The following is a 15,886-nucleotide window of genomic DNA, read 5'->3' as shown; positions in this document are numbered from 1 at the left end:
TGCATTCCTGTCACTCCTTCCAAAGTGAATCACCTCACGCTTTTCCGCATTATATTCAATTTTCCATCTCTCAGCCCAGTTCGGCAGCTTATCTATGTCTCTATGTAATCCACAACATCCTTAATCACTATCCACAACCAACCTTAGTTTCATTCGCAAACTTACTAACCATCCTTCTGCGCCCTCGTCCAGGTCATTTATAAAAATGACAAACAGCAGTGCCTCCAAAATAGATCCTCGTGATACAAGACTATTAACTAAACTCCAGCATGAACATTTCTCATAACCACCAACCTCTGTCTTTTTTCATCTGGCCAATTTCTTATGGAAATCACTAGATTACCATCAATCCCGAGCTTCTGTATTTTCTTAAATAGCCTCCCGTGGGGTACCTTATCAAGTACCTTACTGAAATCCATAAACACCAAATCAAACGCTTTATCCTCATCCACTTGTTTGGTCACCTTCTCAAAGAGCTCAGTAAGGCTTGTGAGACACGTCCTACCCTTCACAAAACTGTGTCTACTGTCCCTAATGAACTTCATCCTCTCCAGATGATTATACATTCTATCTCTTATCATCTTTTCCAACATTTCACCCATAAACGAAGTAAGGCTCACTGCTCTATAATTACCTGAGTTGACTGTACTCACCTTCTTGAACAAGGGAACAACATTTGCTATTTTCCAGTCTTCTGGCACTATTCCTGTAGATAGTTAAGACACCAGGATCAAAGCCAAAGGCTTTTCAATCCCTTCTCCGGCTTCCCAGGGAATCCGAGGATAAATCCCATCCGGCCCAGTGGACTTATCTATTTTCAAACTTTCCAGAATTGCAAACACCTCCTCTTTGTGAACCTCAATCCCATCTAGTATAGTGGCCTGTATCTCTGCATTCTCCTCAACAACATAGTATTTTCCCAGTGTGAATACTGACGAAAAAGATTCATTTAGCCATTCCTCGCTTTTTCTTCTGACTCCACGCACAACTTCCCACTACTACCTTTGATTGCCATTAATCTTACTCTAGTCACTCTTTTATTCCTGATATACCGAAAGATAGCCTCAGGGTTTTCCTTGATTCCATCCGCCAATGACCTCTCATGTACCCTCCTGGTTCTTCTTAGCTCCCTCTTTATGTCTTTCCTGGCTAACTTGTAACTCGCAAGTGTTCTAACTGAGACTTCACGTCTCATCCCAACATAAGCCTTCTTCTTTGTCTTGACAAGAGACTCAAATTCGTTACTAAACCACGGCTGCCTCGCCCGACAACTTCCGTCTGCCTGACGTGTATATAATTAACAAGGATGCACAGTAGCTGTTCCTTGAATAAGCTCCACATTTCAATTGTGCTGGTCCTCTGCAGTTTCCTTCCCCATCCTATGCGTCCTAATTCTTGCCTAATCGCATCAAAATTGTTTCACCCCCATAGATGACTCCTGGCCCTTTCCATCGTTAACCTGAACAAATATGTTCTACACAAAAGCTGTTGTCACCAATGGCAACCAGCTGACCACACTGTTCACAAGTTGGTGTTTACTCGTGACCTTGTTATAGTCACCAGAATACTTAATGCAGCCATCAGCAGGACCACCTGCTTGTTCCATCAAATCAACTACACTCTCGAAAATATCTCAGCTGACCTGTGACCAGAAATTCCAAGCTCTTCAAAGGTATTCTAGATTATTCTGCAATTCTCAATGCTGGGATCCCATCTCCAAAATCTTTCAAGTAAATCTGATCTGAACTCTGCTGCCCAGATCCTAAAGCATTGTTTGGGTCACCATGTGTAACAATACAATAGGGAGAGCATAAAGGAAGACATTGCGACAGCTTGTAAGAAAATCACGAAAATCATTATGCGAGCTATTATCTGTAAAATAACTGTGAAAGTTAGATGTGTAAAGACAGCCCACGTGTGGAGCTCATAAAAATAGATCTGGCAATCATTCATTCGAATCGCAAGTTTTCAGCCTCTGTTGAACATCCTGCAATGGTGGAATGAGATCGGATTAACTCATTATTTCATTGCAAAGGCGCCCACAGGGATCAGCAACATTACCTCCATTGCATGATATAATCAATTTGAGAGATAGACAACTTTTTTTTAAAAATAAACACCACATTCTGTCGGCACGAAATCAGAGCTGGCTGAAGTGAACTGGAAAATCAGATGGAGGAGAATTCAATCATGATAAAGTGGCAAACATCTAAGGAGACATTTCAGATCACTTAAACAGGTGCATTCCAAAGAGTAAGCAATATTCCAAGGTTCAGAACTGCTTTCTGTGGTTTAAGATAATATCTACATTAAGGAAAACGTATGTGACTGTGGATAAACAGGTGTTAAGTCAGAAAATTAGACAGAATATTAAAATGTTCGGAAACGAAATGTCTGAAAATTAAGAAAAAAAGATTGAATCATCAGAATATGATAGGAAGCTAACCAGTGAGTTAAAAAAAGAGAGAGGACGAGGTCCTGTAACTATTTCGAAAATAAAATAATTTACAAAGTGAACGTTAGTCATGCAAGAAATGAATGTTTGAAAAATCATGCTGTCAAACGCAGCAGAGAAGAAATAAATAGAACACTCATTTTCCAACAATTTTCATGAAAGAGAATACAAGCAGCTTTCTCGAATCGGCAAATCAAAGGAAGGGCAAAAGCAGGGAAATGACATGCAACAGAGAAACGGTCCTGCATAAATAGTTGCAGCTGCGGGCCGAGACCTGCCTGTCCCCTCGTGACATTATCCCTGCGTCCAAAGTGAAAATGTCATTCAAATAACTGACATTTTGTGTTGACTGTTGCAGATCATCTCCAATGCTGGGAAGGCCCTTTAGATTGCAACGCATCACATTTAATAAGTTTATCAAAACAGTTTGAGACAGCGAGCAAGAAATGGCACAAGTCAGTTTGCAATATTAGAAGCTGTTTAAAATAAGGTGCAACTGGACAAGTTCAAAAAAAATCACGGCTTTATGAACGGGAAATCATGTTTAAGAAATCTACTGGATAAAAGGGGAATCGTCGGTTGCCGTGCGTGTTGATTTCCCGTAAATATTCAATAAAATGCCAAATCAAAGGTGATAGTGGATAATGAAAGACAGAGGACTGTACAATACTGAAATGGACAGGAGAATAGCTGAAATTGACAGTAGGTGTGCAGGAGTAATCCTAAGGTTGGCAAGTGGTGTGCCAGAGGAATTGCAACTGTTCGTAATTTATGTGTTGGATTAAGTGGAACATGCTCCGTTTGCAAAACATAACAAGCTCTCAAAAATAAAAAGAGGCATTAAGTCATCAGAGGGCCCAATTAAACTACAAGAATATCTTGACACGTGTGAATAAGAACACGGAAAATGACGTGCAATGTAGTTATTTGGTGAAAGGGATGAATATCTAGCAAGAGGAATTGAAAAGAACAATCAAAATGATGACATTTTGTGCAACTCTGAGTTGCAGAAAGATGATGGTGTCCAAAAGGATGGATCACTTGACGTTAGCACATCTGGCCAGCAAATAATTAAGGAAACTAAAACAATGATATCATTTATCAAATGGGAAACTGGACGGGAATGTGCAGAAGCTTTTTTTTTCCAGATAAACCAGGTACATAAAAGATTCCTCCTGGACTGTGTGGTGCGTCTGATTGGTCATCTCAGTTACATGAGATGTAAATGCATCAGAGGCCGTTCAGGAAAGGGTTACCTGACAATTCCCTGGAATGAAAAATTGCCTTTGTCGGAATGGCTTTCCAGCCCTCCTGACGGAATCGATACTTGAATGCTGCATATGTACGTGGATATGCCATGATTAATGTAGTCTATTAATGTAAATCAGGTGAAGTTAGGATACAATTTCCCAGTAATATGAAAGACATTCAAGGAAAGGCAGAATTAATGAACCCTGTGGAGCAGCAAGAGGTTGTAACTTTTAATTATAAAACTGCATGTCGGACCGAACGATGGGTTTGGTACAACTTGCCAATAACTACAATAACATTGCGAAATCATAATGAAGAACATAGTCAGGTTTACACCATATTTTATAGGGTGAAGTGCATTGTACCCTGACTTTGTTGAAACGAAAAGAAAGCTGCCTCAGTTGGCGAAGCCCATATCCCTTTTTTTAAAAACAAATCTATTAAACAGATGGGCTTTAGTCATGCAAGATTCATAATAAAAGTAGAATTCCCAGAATTAATGGAAAGGAAAGGAATTTCCACGAAATAATGGATACTTCCCAGACACACTGGTGCATTACGGTGATTAATATTTGGCAGAACTATAAAAATGACAGAACTCTGTAAATACTGACAGACGTAGCAATGAAATAACAAGTTCGAACAAGTGACACTAATTAGCTAGAAGATATCCATTAATGTCGATATTAACTTCATACTGCTGGGAAACTTGGAATATTAAAAAACATTTTTCATGTCAAAGAAACTGGCATAGACAGTATCCAATTGTTTTTTTTTCAATGTTTACAGTTAGAGAAAACAAATGTCAAAGTAAACCAGAAAATCTCTTTCGTCTATTTCAGTTAAATACATTTGAACCTCGGTTTTCATCATCTCAGCATTCCATGGAATGCCCAAAGACACTACTAACTGAAAGAAATGAAGTTATTGGCTGAGACAGCATACTCTTACCAGACCACAGGGGCTGCTGTCTCATGAGAGGGAAATGACTGTTGGTGATTTAACCTGAGGGCCATCACATCTCAGGGGATGGACGTGGCTGAGAAGGAGAGTCCTTTATGATAACCTCAAACCAAAAATGGGAATTGAACCCATGCTGCTGGTATCACATTGCTCTACAAACCAACAATTGAGCCAACTGGGGTAATCCAATCCCCCAGGTAAAATAGCATGCATAAAAAATTAGTGTTGTTCAAGCAGGGAGGAAAATAATTGTTTTTGGAGGATTTCAGGTGGGAACAAATTACCTAAGCCAAATAATTGTCTCACTGAGCCTTTCTCTGTCCTACTAGAACGTGTCCTATCTCCAATTGACTTTTCTGCATTGATGATGAAATTCTTGAAACTCTGAAACTTTTTTTTCATAACCATATGTGTACATTATTTTCCTTTATGCATAGAGTTCATCTGACCATACTGAGTACCAAACTAATTCTTGGGTCAACAGGACTGATCTGTTCATAGAGACTAAATTCAATCGGACCATATTCACTGGAGAGCAAAAGCATGAGGGGACGCTCATAGATAGTCACAAAATTCTAATAAGATCATGAGAAATTTGTTCACCAGGAGACGGGTGAACCGATGAGATTCTCTGTCAGAGAAAACTGTTGAGGTCAAACCATTGATGGTTTTTGAGACCAATTCAAAAATATATTTAGGGCAAATGGATGAAACAGCTTCAGAGAACCCGGATACAGAGATTGAGTTAACTGATTCATCATGGATGGACGGACAGATGGTCGGATGTCATGGTGGCTCAGTGGTTAGCACTGTTGCCTCGCCATACGCAGGATAAAGATTTAGATCCAGTCTTTGGCGACTGTCTGTGTGGCGTTTGTAAATTCGCCCCGTGTCTGCATGGGTTTCCTCTGGGTGCTCCACTTTACTCCCACGGTCTGACGATCTACGGGTTAGGTCAATTAGCTGCAGTAAATTGCCCATAGAGTTCAGCGGTGTGTAGGTCAGGTGTAAATGTAGAGTGTTGGGTGGGTTACTCATGAAAGGGTCAGTATCAACTTTTTGGGCCGAATCACCTGCTTACACACTGTAGTCATTCTGTCTTAATTATGTTGGAGTAATTTCAAAAGGTCTGGTCTTCTGTGACGCCAATTTACTGAATTTCCGTGTTTCATTCGGATGGTTATTCTTCAGATTAATATAATTTGGTAGTCATCCCAGCTGATCTGTTGTCCCCCAAAATTCACTGCATAATTCCCCTTACGGGAAGGTGGAGAACAGTTAATTTCTCAGATTGTCCCGGCCAGATTTGAATTTGGGTAAAAAAGTTTAGCAATTTTGCTTTAACACATATTTTAGCCTTTTGCAGGCAAAATAACAGAGTCTGGTAGTTTTGGCCTAGAAGAAGTTTCCGAAGTAGAGTAAGTGATCACTGTAGTGGCAAACATAGTCCTATTAATGTATGAGTCAAAATAAATTTACACAGACTTGTATAATAGATAACAAAATAATAAAATGTGTAAAGTTTTTAGTTATTGTAGAGAAACGTGACATGGCATAAAAAAAACTTTTCATTGGCGTGAAAAAATATCAGGTAAAATAATTAAATTTGCATGGCATAAACGCACCCAATTCAAAGAGACAGAGCTATTTTCTGGAAATTTACCACGACACGAACAATATCGCAGTGGAAAGTGTTAATCCTTTTCAGTTAAAATGACAGTACCTTCTGCCTGGGCAAACTATTCTACGCACCCTCTAGATGCACTAAAATCATTTTCTATGTTCACACATTAGTCTAAGAATGCCCAAATTGCAGAAGTTGTTTAGCAGAGTGAATGCTTCCTGTTGTGGGATTGATACCACGGCAAAGCTGCATTTTTTTTTATATTTGGAGGTGCCTGTGTTGAACTGGGTGGACAAGGTCAAAAGTCACACGACATCAGGTTATAGTCAAACAGGTCTTCTTTTTAAATCACAAACTTTCTTATCTCTGCCCCTTTGTCAGGTGAAGCCTGATTTCTGACCTTTTTTTTTGTTAGTTGTTGTCAATTGTGAACTACTGATTTGGGATTCCCCTATTATTCCCTGCACTCGTAAATACCTGTCCAAGAATACGACAGCAAGGTGACTGCATCACAAAAGCAATGCTGTAGTGCACACATCGACTTATTGATCCTATTTCGTTAGGTATGATGTCCTGAGGATCCATGAGGGCAAGGCAAAAGACTATTTAGACAGGTTGCTTGATGTGGTTAAAAGAATTCAATCGGACAGCAATGAATATTATCAGTAAGGCAAAGAATATTCTACTTTAGGAATTAATATCGTACAGATCGGCTACCTGTTTTCCACTTTAATGTCAAGTAAACATTTTACACTAAAGCCATAGTGGGTTCAAAATTCTCAAATATTCGACCCCCTCTTAAACACAACAAACTTCGACCCACAGATGGACATGTACCTGGGAGAGCATGTTTCAGATAATCTGGATTCGTGCTAAATTACAGTGAAATTACTCTCCACTAGTTGTCTGAAATAGGGCACTGGTAAAATCAGTGCACAATTATTCACTATTTTGTGGAAATGGAGCAGACGAACTTCAGCTCCAATCAACCTTTACCAAGCCCACGTTTGGTGAGCTACAATTGTTCCAGTTTCAAAATTGGACGGTCCATTTGCTGATTTTGTGATAATGTTAATGTAATCGAAATTATGTTAAATAATGAGGCTTGTTTTTCGAAACATTGATTTTGGACACAATCCAAAACATTAATGTTAGCAGCAAGTTTTCCTCAATCTAGACTTGCATTAGTTGTTCAGATTAGAAGTTTTGCATACCATTGGCACACTGGCATGCCTTAGTACAGCTTCACATCGTGGGCAGTTTCCTGCGTAAACAGCGAAAGCCATCATCTACGCAAATAAAATCTTACATACTCTATGCCAAGCAAGTTAAACATTTAGATACTGTATTGGCTTGTTCTCAGCTACATTTACGTCTATATTTGTATATTAGCATAAATTGACTCAAACAAAATCTGCAAATGAGTTTGAAATGGAAGACGCATAAATTATAGTACGCAACATATGTCGATTAGAAAATGTTCTGACTCTCACGTTGTGCAGTTGAGCCTGTTTTAATGAGAAAACTTTTTTTTAAATAACTAAACTGCAAAATCGTAGCGATAAGTAGCAAAAGGGTCACTTACCAGGTTTCACAGTCAGAATGGTGCCGCCTCCTTCATAATAGTCATCACAGTCCATCAGCTCCCATTCAACGCCATGCAAAAAGTGTCAGTGAAGCAGAAGTCCTATAATCAATATACCAAAACAAATCCTCACCACTATTTTCCATATATATTCACAGCATTAACAAATCTTCATTTGTTAACAATTTAAATCCATTCATATACCCACTATCTCCAATGCTAGTTTGGGTGACATTGGAAACGTTAGCATGCTGATCTATAACCAACGTGAAACTTGTATACAATTCCATAATGGAACGAATTGGAATTGATGTTAACTCTATGAAGCAGCATTCATGACAGAAAGTTGATTATGGAATCATGTTCACCAGAAGCAAAAAAAGGAATAACTGTCCGAGAGGTTTGTGCTCTGGCTTGTGTCACTGTGCAATTCCAGCTACACATTGTTTCACACCAGCACAAGAAATCCATTGTTGCAAATATAAGTGAAGATTCTTCAAATGCTCCAAGATATTGATTGATTGATCCAGCAAGTGTGACGCAAATCACTCCCTTTATATATTGTATTCCCAGTCACGTTTATAATTCTCAGCCACTCTTCAAATAGTGAATACTTATCTATATTGCTTTCTGAACATGATTTTAACAGTCGCATAATAATCAGCTAAAGGAGTATGAAAATCGGTCTATAGCAGTTGCCAGGCCCTAAAAGTTGCAAGAAATATTTCAGTATGAGGTACTTAAGCATGCAGATAATAATTTATATGAGCAGTGGATTCACATGTGGCAGGACGTTTCTGTATTGCGGGAATCACAGATTAGTCACTGTGGTATAACAGTAACACAGTCACACACAGCAATGCAAAAACTTCCCATTGCCATTCATACAAAAACACCAAGTCGATGCACAAACTGCAATCTGGATTCCTACCAATGTGCACCTTCTCACATTTATTTCAGAAAACCAAATTTGATATCCATCCAAACTCCGGAATAGCTGGCCATCCAGATAACCAATAAATCAAAGTGTTTGCGGTTCTGATAACAATGTGTGCTGGTAGTTTCTGTATTACAGACGTCGAGTTATTGATTGCTGTGGTCAACCAGCTGTACACAGTGATACATCCCAGTGCAAAAATAAATGCTCGCACATTACTGTAAGTTCAAACAACTGCACTGAATATCCAAGTGCGCCTTCTCTGAATTTCCCTGCTGAATTTTGTTAAGTATCTTTTAGAACTTGACTCCTGCTATTCTGTTTCATGAACAGTGGCCTCAAAGTGCATGTTGAACGTTGACAAGACAAAACAAGGCAAATTTGCTTCACGGAAGATCTGAAGGTGTTTTTGTATTGGTGGAAGATCAGGTTTATCATTGTGTATACGCTTTACAGTGATATGTACCACTGTCTTCAACTCTTAGGTCACTAATTCGCAAAGAAAAGGACTTTGATGCCTTGTTCACTGTTTCCGCGTATCGTCCGCCATTTGATAAGCTCTCCTTCTTTGTAGCGCCCTTTTTTGTGAAATACCAGTACGTGTTACACAATGCATAGCTGGAACCTTTTAGGACGCAATTGATGGTCAGTGATTCGCCTGCCTCCTTTGTTGTCGTTGTCGGTGTTTGTTCAACCCATTGAGTAAAGACATCTGTGCGGAGAAAAATATATTTAATACATGACATTTATTTCTCATCGGGAGAGTTTCAGACAAGGACATTTCAATAATATAAACATGGTCCTTATATGCGTAACATCTATAAGAAACCGTACTTACTTGGTAACCAGGCTAAAAGGCACGAAAACAAGAAAATATTCATTGTTTCTGCACCAACAATTAGAACTTCATACGCAGTCAATGCTGGAATTAAAACTGTTCTGTGTAACAGTGTGTGTCGGAGCACCGACCTTATAAACCACGGGAGACTCTGCTCATTTGCATCTGTGGAGCGAGAAACCAATCACGTTGACTCTAACTCACGAATTGTGACAGGCTGAGCTTTATGCAGACGAACCAACATCACATCATGGAAATCTGCATCAATTGAGAATAGAGACATTAACATCATGTGCTTATTTCCTTGTCTTTAACTTGGTGACATTTTAATTTCATATCCGTGAACATTTGTCAAGTTCAGGCAGCGAATTCATGAACAAAGGGGGCACTTAAATAATTAAGACTGAAACCCACACATGGTGACCTCTGACAACCGAGTGGTCACGCAGTCTTATGTATGCATGCAATGCTCGCTAGAACCATAAAATTAGAAACATCCAATTTAATTGGCGTCTCTCGTTCCTTGAAAATTTCGCATGAAATGTGTGTCAATATTTGAAAGTCCTTGACTGTTAGTAGCTATGAAAGTAAGTACAGATTTTGCAGAATTCAAAATTTGAAACTGGTCAGTGAAGTCAATTCAAGAATTCAGAACTGAGAAACACGAAAAAAGAGACGAAATTCAGCCTGTTTAAAAATGGATAGAAGCTTCTCGTCACGTTGACATCATCCACTTGGGTATAATCTTCGAGACGATGCTGCTGAAACTTGAATGTTCTGTTCAACTGCAAATATGGCTCGCAATTCAGAAGACCAAAGCGATATTGATAGATTGGTGTGATTTAGTTCAAAAGCAGCAGACAGAACTCAGGAGCAAGTGTAAAATGTTTTTGGCATTTGTTAATCAAAAGAGGATTCGATATGCGTTGAATTGTTCAAAGTGTTTTGTTTCGTTGAGGAAGGCGCCTTTTTGAGCATAACGTTAGAGCTTGGTAGGATTTCACAAAGAGTCAAATGAAATTCCAGTTCATGCTTGTTAAATCAATTCAAAATGGTGCAAATGATAAATCCCAACACTATATCACAGATCAGCGTTTGACTCCACCAAAGAGTTTGTATGCTGTGATTTCAAAGCTTGCACCAACGATTATCCAGAATGTTGACTGACGTGGAAATATTAATATGATGACTACATGGAAAATGAGCTTTCTTTATTCAAAGAACTGCAATTGTTGGCCCACATAATATGCGTTTGAATTATGAACAGGCGGAAAATGTTTGCATCGAGAAAGAGAACTTCGAGAGATTGCATAAGCTGGAAACAGGAGCCGTGCATATACGTTTAAATGTGAAATCTTTGTCGGGGGAAGCAGCCACACCCTCGCAGACAGCGTTATGATGCTGTGAAAACTTTTACCAGGGTTGTGGTTTCATATCATGATATTTCATCAGATGGGCTCCGATTAAAACACATGGCGTGAAGTCTGAACTTTGTTCTGCTCTTCTCAGAGACTGCTAACGTTGTTTTAGCATTTTCAGTGTATTCTATTTGCCCGTTTTTAATGCAAAACGTTCAGCATCATCGCATGCTGTTTGCCATGTGGAGGTGGAGTGGAGGGAATCGGAGTTCTTGAGGCTGCTTGGCTGAAACTGAGTAATATCGAATTCCTTCCTGATTATTATCCGTTTATTTCTTCAGAAGAGGCAACAAGAATGCCCCCCCCCCCTCCCCACCCCCGCATTTCTAGCCCTGCTACAGCATTCAAGAAGATGATGGCTGATCTGAAATTAACCTCAACTTCACATTCCTGCATACTGAATAATGTTTCATCGCCTTGAAATCAATAATTCATTTACCTTTCCTTATAAATATTTAATACCGTTCTTATTTCTCTATCTTTGTGGAAGAGCATTCCAAAGACTCACAATATATATAAGCAATTCTTTCCCTTTCATGTCTGTCTGAAATGGACGAGTCCTTGTGTTAAAACTATGATTTCTTTTCGTTATTTCCCCAAAAAAGGAAACAATCTTTCATCATCGACCCCGCCTATTTTCCTCAGCACTCCATATGTTTCAATTAAGTGAACTCTGTTTCTGCTTAATTCCAGAATATGCAGACCTCGCCTCTCTCCCCTATTTTCTCTTCTTTCTCATTAACATTTCCATAAGCACAGTGGCCAACACTGTCCAACATATATCTGATTTTTATCTTAGCAATGCCCTATATAACAGAAGCTGTTATAGTGTTGCAGTGCACTGCTGTCACAAAAACACATAAGTTTCATTTAACTTTCTTGACTAATGTCCATTCTGAAAGCCAGATCTCTCTGCATGTGAGAACGTTGTACTTTATTAACATCATGATAATAGGTTTTATTATTGATTAGTGTGCCTTAACTTTTATCCTGGATCGCAATGGTTCATTTTATGGTATTCACTCATTATTTGCTGAGTTTTCCTCAATAATAGCGTCTTAATTAAACCAGGTCTGAAAATCAGCCTTCTATCGAATTTAGTCTGATCCGTTGTTTCCAATGTTTCTGGAGAATATTCTGAAACTACACAAGGCACTTGATAGCCAGCGTAGAAATGAAAAATAGGCAGGATGAACACGTGGCTTGAGGGTTGGTGTAGGAGGGAGGGGGTTCAGATTTGTTGGACATTGGGACCGGTTCTGGGGATCGTAGGACTATTACAAAATGGACAGTCTACATCTGAAACAGACTGGAACCAATGTCCTTGGGGGAGGTTTTGCTACTACTGTTGGGGAGGTTTTAAACTAATGTGGCAGGGGTAGTGGGAACCAGAAGAGAATGGAATTAGATAGCGATGTGTATACTAGATATGTAAGAATCATAAAGATAGCATTAATAAGTGGAAGAGTAGGCAGATAACAGATGAATGCAAAAGAACTGGTGACCTGAAGTGTATTTACGTTAATGAAAGGAGTATCGTGTGTAAGGTAGATAAACCTAGGACTTGGATTGGTGCCTGTGAGTATGACGTATTACAATCATAGAGACTTGGTTGAAAGAAGGTCATTATTGGCAACTAGATGTTCCAGGGTATAGGGTGCAGGGAAGTTTTATGAGGATGTTGCCTGGTATGGTTCTAGCTATGAAGAGAGGATGAAAACGTTAGGACTGTGTTCATTAGAAAAAGGGAGATTGAGGGGGTACCTGATTGAGATATATACAAAGTCATGAAGGGTATAGACAGGGTGGATGGAGGCAAGCTTTTTCCCAGGTTTCAATAACAAGAGGTGAAATGTTTAAGGGGGATTAGATTAGAAACAGGCCCTTCCGCCCAACAAGTCCACACCGACCCGCCACCCACCCATAGCCCTACATTTACCCCTTACCTAACACTACGGGGCAATTTAGCATGGCCAATTCACCTGGCCTGTACAGGTTTGGACTGTGGGAGGAAAGCAGAGAACCCGGAGGAAACCCACGCAGACACGGGGAGGATGTGCAAACTCCACACAGTCAGTTGCCTGAGGCGGGAATTGAACCCGGCTCTCTGGCGCTGTGAGGCAGCAGTGCTAACCACTGGGCCACCGTGCCACCCACACGCGGTACACGGCAAGTACTTTATACAGAGGGCAGTGGGTGTCTGGAACGCGTTGCCGGCAGAGGTGATAGAGGCAGGCGTGGTAGCTTCATTTAAGATGTGTCTGGACAGATGCGTGAGTAGGTGGGGAGCAGGGTGATACAGATGCTTAGGAATTGGCCGACAGGTCTAGACAATAGATTTGGATCAGCTCAGGATTGGAGAGCTGAAGGGCCTGTTCCTGGACTGTAGGTTTTCTTTGTTCTTTGTTCTAATTAAAGCCATAATGGCTTTATCCTTCTTTTATTGCTTCTCTAAGAAAGCTTAGCTAAGAAAGATTAATGGAAATCTATTATTATCCGGTCTCTTGCAACGAATTAGTTAACTCAAAAGCCGTGACATTTAGGCTGGTTAGCCTAACCTCGGTCGTTGGTAAGATTTTCGTGCCCATTATTCAACGTGAGATTGCAGAACACTTGCGTGTGATTGGTAAAATAGGGTTGTTTCAGCTTTGTCAATGGGAAGCCATGCCTCACAAATCTGAAAGAATTATTTGAGGAGGCAACCAGCAAGTAAGACAAAGGAGACCCAGTAAACACGATGTATTTTGATTTTGACAAGCACAGAGGCCTGATAAATAAGATAAGAGCCATAGTGTTTGGCATAACTCACTGTCAGAACTGGAGAATTGGCTGACTGGCAGAAGATAAGATGTGGGGATAAAGAGGTCATTTTTCAGGATGGTAGCCAGTGACTACTGGATTTCTGCAGGGTCAGCGTTGGGACCACAACTATTCACTTCATTCATAAATGATCTAAACGAAGAAACTGAGGGCATTGTTGCCAGCGTCACAGATTATACAAAGATAGTTTCAGGGCCAAGAAATGCTGAGGAAATGGATTGTGCTGAAGGATTTCGACTGTCGGGGGGATTAGCAAAGAAGTGGTAGATGGAACATCATGTGGGGAAATGTAAGGTTACGAATTTTTGTTGGAAGGATAAATATGAGAAATATTTCCTAAATGGGAAAGGACTTCTGAAACTTGAAGCATGATGGGAGTTGGAAGTCCAACTGTATAAGGGTCCATTAGGAGCACATTTGGAATATTGTGAGCAGTTTTGGACTCCTGTCTAACGAAGGACGTGTGGCATTGGAGGGAGTCCACAGAGGCTTTACATAAATGATCCACTGGATACCAGGCTTATCTTATGAAGATCAGTTGAAGATTCTCTGAGCGCAATGCAGTTTAGAAGAATAAGGGTGGAGTGTCGTTGAATCTTACTCAATACTGAGAAACCTGTATACAGCGGATGAGCAGAAGATAATTTCCCTCGCACTACAGACTTCGACTCTAGGGCATAGCCTCAGAGTGAAGGGACGATCCTTCAAAATTGAAATGGAGAGGAATTTATTCAACAAAAGGGTATAACTCCATGTCACAGAGGTCTGTGGAGTCTAAATCATTGAGTGCATTTAATACAGATTTAGTTTCTTGATTAGAAAGGGATCAATGGTTATGGAGAGAAGGCAGAAGAATGGGGTTGAGAGGCATGTCAGCAATGCTCGAATGACGGAGCAGATCGAGTATTCTAAATGAACTTATTAATAACCCACGTCTGAAAGTTTTACAGTTTAATATTGACACATTTTGCAGAGTCTTTTACACTATTGTGAATGCAGTCAGTTGGGGGTTCTCAACTCTCTAAATTTCCTCTATCTTCTAGTAGAACTTATTCATACTGTTATAAAGCACACACACAACCCTAAAGTTACATTAATCCACAAAACATGTTGAAGCAGAAGAAGTGTCACATTTTCGCCAGAATGCACATAAATTGGTCTCTACTCAGAATCCACACCAGGTTGTTTTGATGGTTGTATAGTAACGCTTAGAATTCCTAATAATGCTTGAGTGTGAGCAATTTTGAATGCAATATGAATTGTGGGTGGTGCTGGAAGAATATTAAACATGGAATGCATAAACAAATGTATCAGAAAATAATATTTAGAATTAGTTGTCGAGACTAAAACAATGTATCTACTATATATCTTTCACTGCTTTGCCTACAAGAATACGCATTGTTTGTGAAGCTCTGTCGCCGGCATGAGACAGGGAAACACTTATATAAATGTAAGCTCCGTTGTAGATTTAACGACCCTCATTACTTCATGCAAACGACTTGATATATTTTATATAAGACTGCAATTAAACAAACCGAAAAACTGCAGTTTACGAAATACATGAACACAGTTTCAAATGTTTAACTTTTCTAAACATAAATAATAACTGCAGTTCAGCCAATCAATAAATGCAGTGCTCACCGCAACATACAGTTGGGTTCGCCCCGATGCCACAAATGGCCCAATGTTCCTGTATCATAAGGGAACTAAAAGAAGGAACTAGCTCGTTTCTTGTCTCTTATTGCCTTCACCTTCCCGCTTCCGTAAAATCAATAACTAATGCTCCTCACATCAGTTACCGTCCAGAACAATATTTCCAATTGAAAACAACTGAGAATTTGCCACAAATCAATACCTAATGGGAAGAATGCACCTCAGTTATCATGAGCTGCACATGGGCTACGTAACTCCTTTTAGATCGAGTAATAAGCGTTTTCTTTTCATTGATAATGCAACTCTACATTTATAAAAGAGTGAGAACACTCCGTCCTGTTT

At 39.7% G+C, this 15,886-nt stretch overlaps 1 gene segment (V, D, J or C); it reads right to left on the bottom strand.

Annotated features, from left to right (window-relative positions):
- LOC122543616 overlaps positions 1–9,768 on the bottom strand; it is a 39,006-nt gene extending 29,238 nt beyond the window's left edge. The window contains 3 exon segments of the C gene segment in view: positions 7,879–7,963; positions 9,256–9,527; positions 9,654–9,768. Of these exon segments, the coding sequence occupies positions 7,879–7,963; positions 9,256–9,527; positions 9,654–9,696 (400 nt within the window).
- Between the last annotated feature and the right edge of the window lie 6,118 nt (positions 9,769–15,886).

The sequence above is a fragment of the Chiloscyllium plagiosum genome, chromosome 44 (genome assembly GCF_004010195.1).
Source record: "Chiloscyllium plagiosum isolate BGI_BamShark_2017 chromosome 44, ASM401019v2, whole genome shotgun sequence".
Lineage (NCBI taxonomy): Eukaryota > Metazoa > Chordata > Chondrichthyes > Orectolobiformes > Hemiscylliidae > Chiloscyllium > Chiloscyllium plagiosum.
The sequence above is the reverse complement of the archived record's forward strand: the minus strand, read 5'-3'. Positions and strand labels throughout refer to the sequence as shown.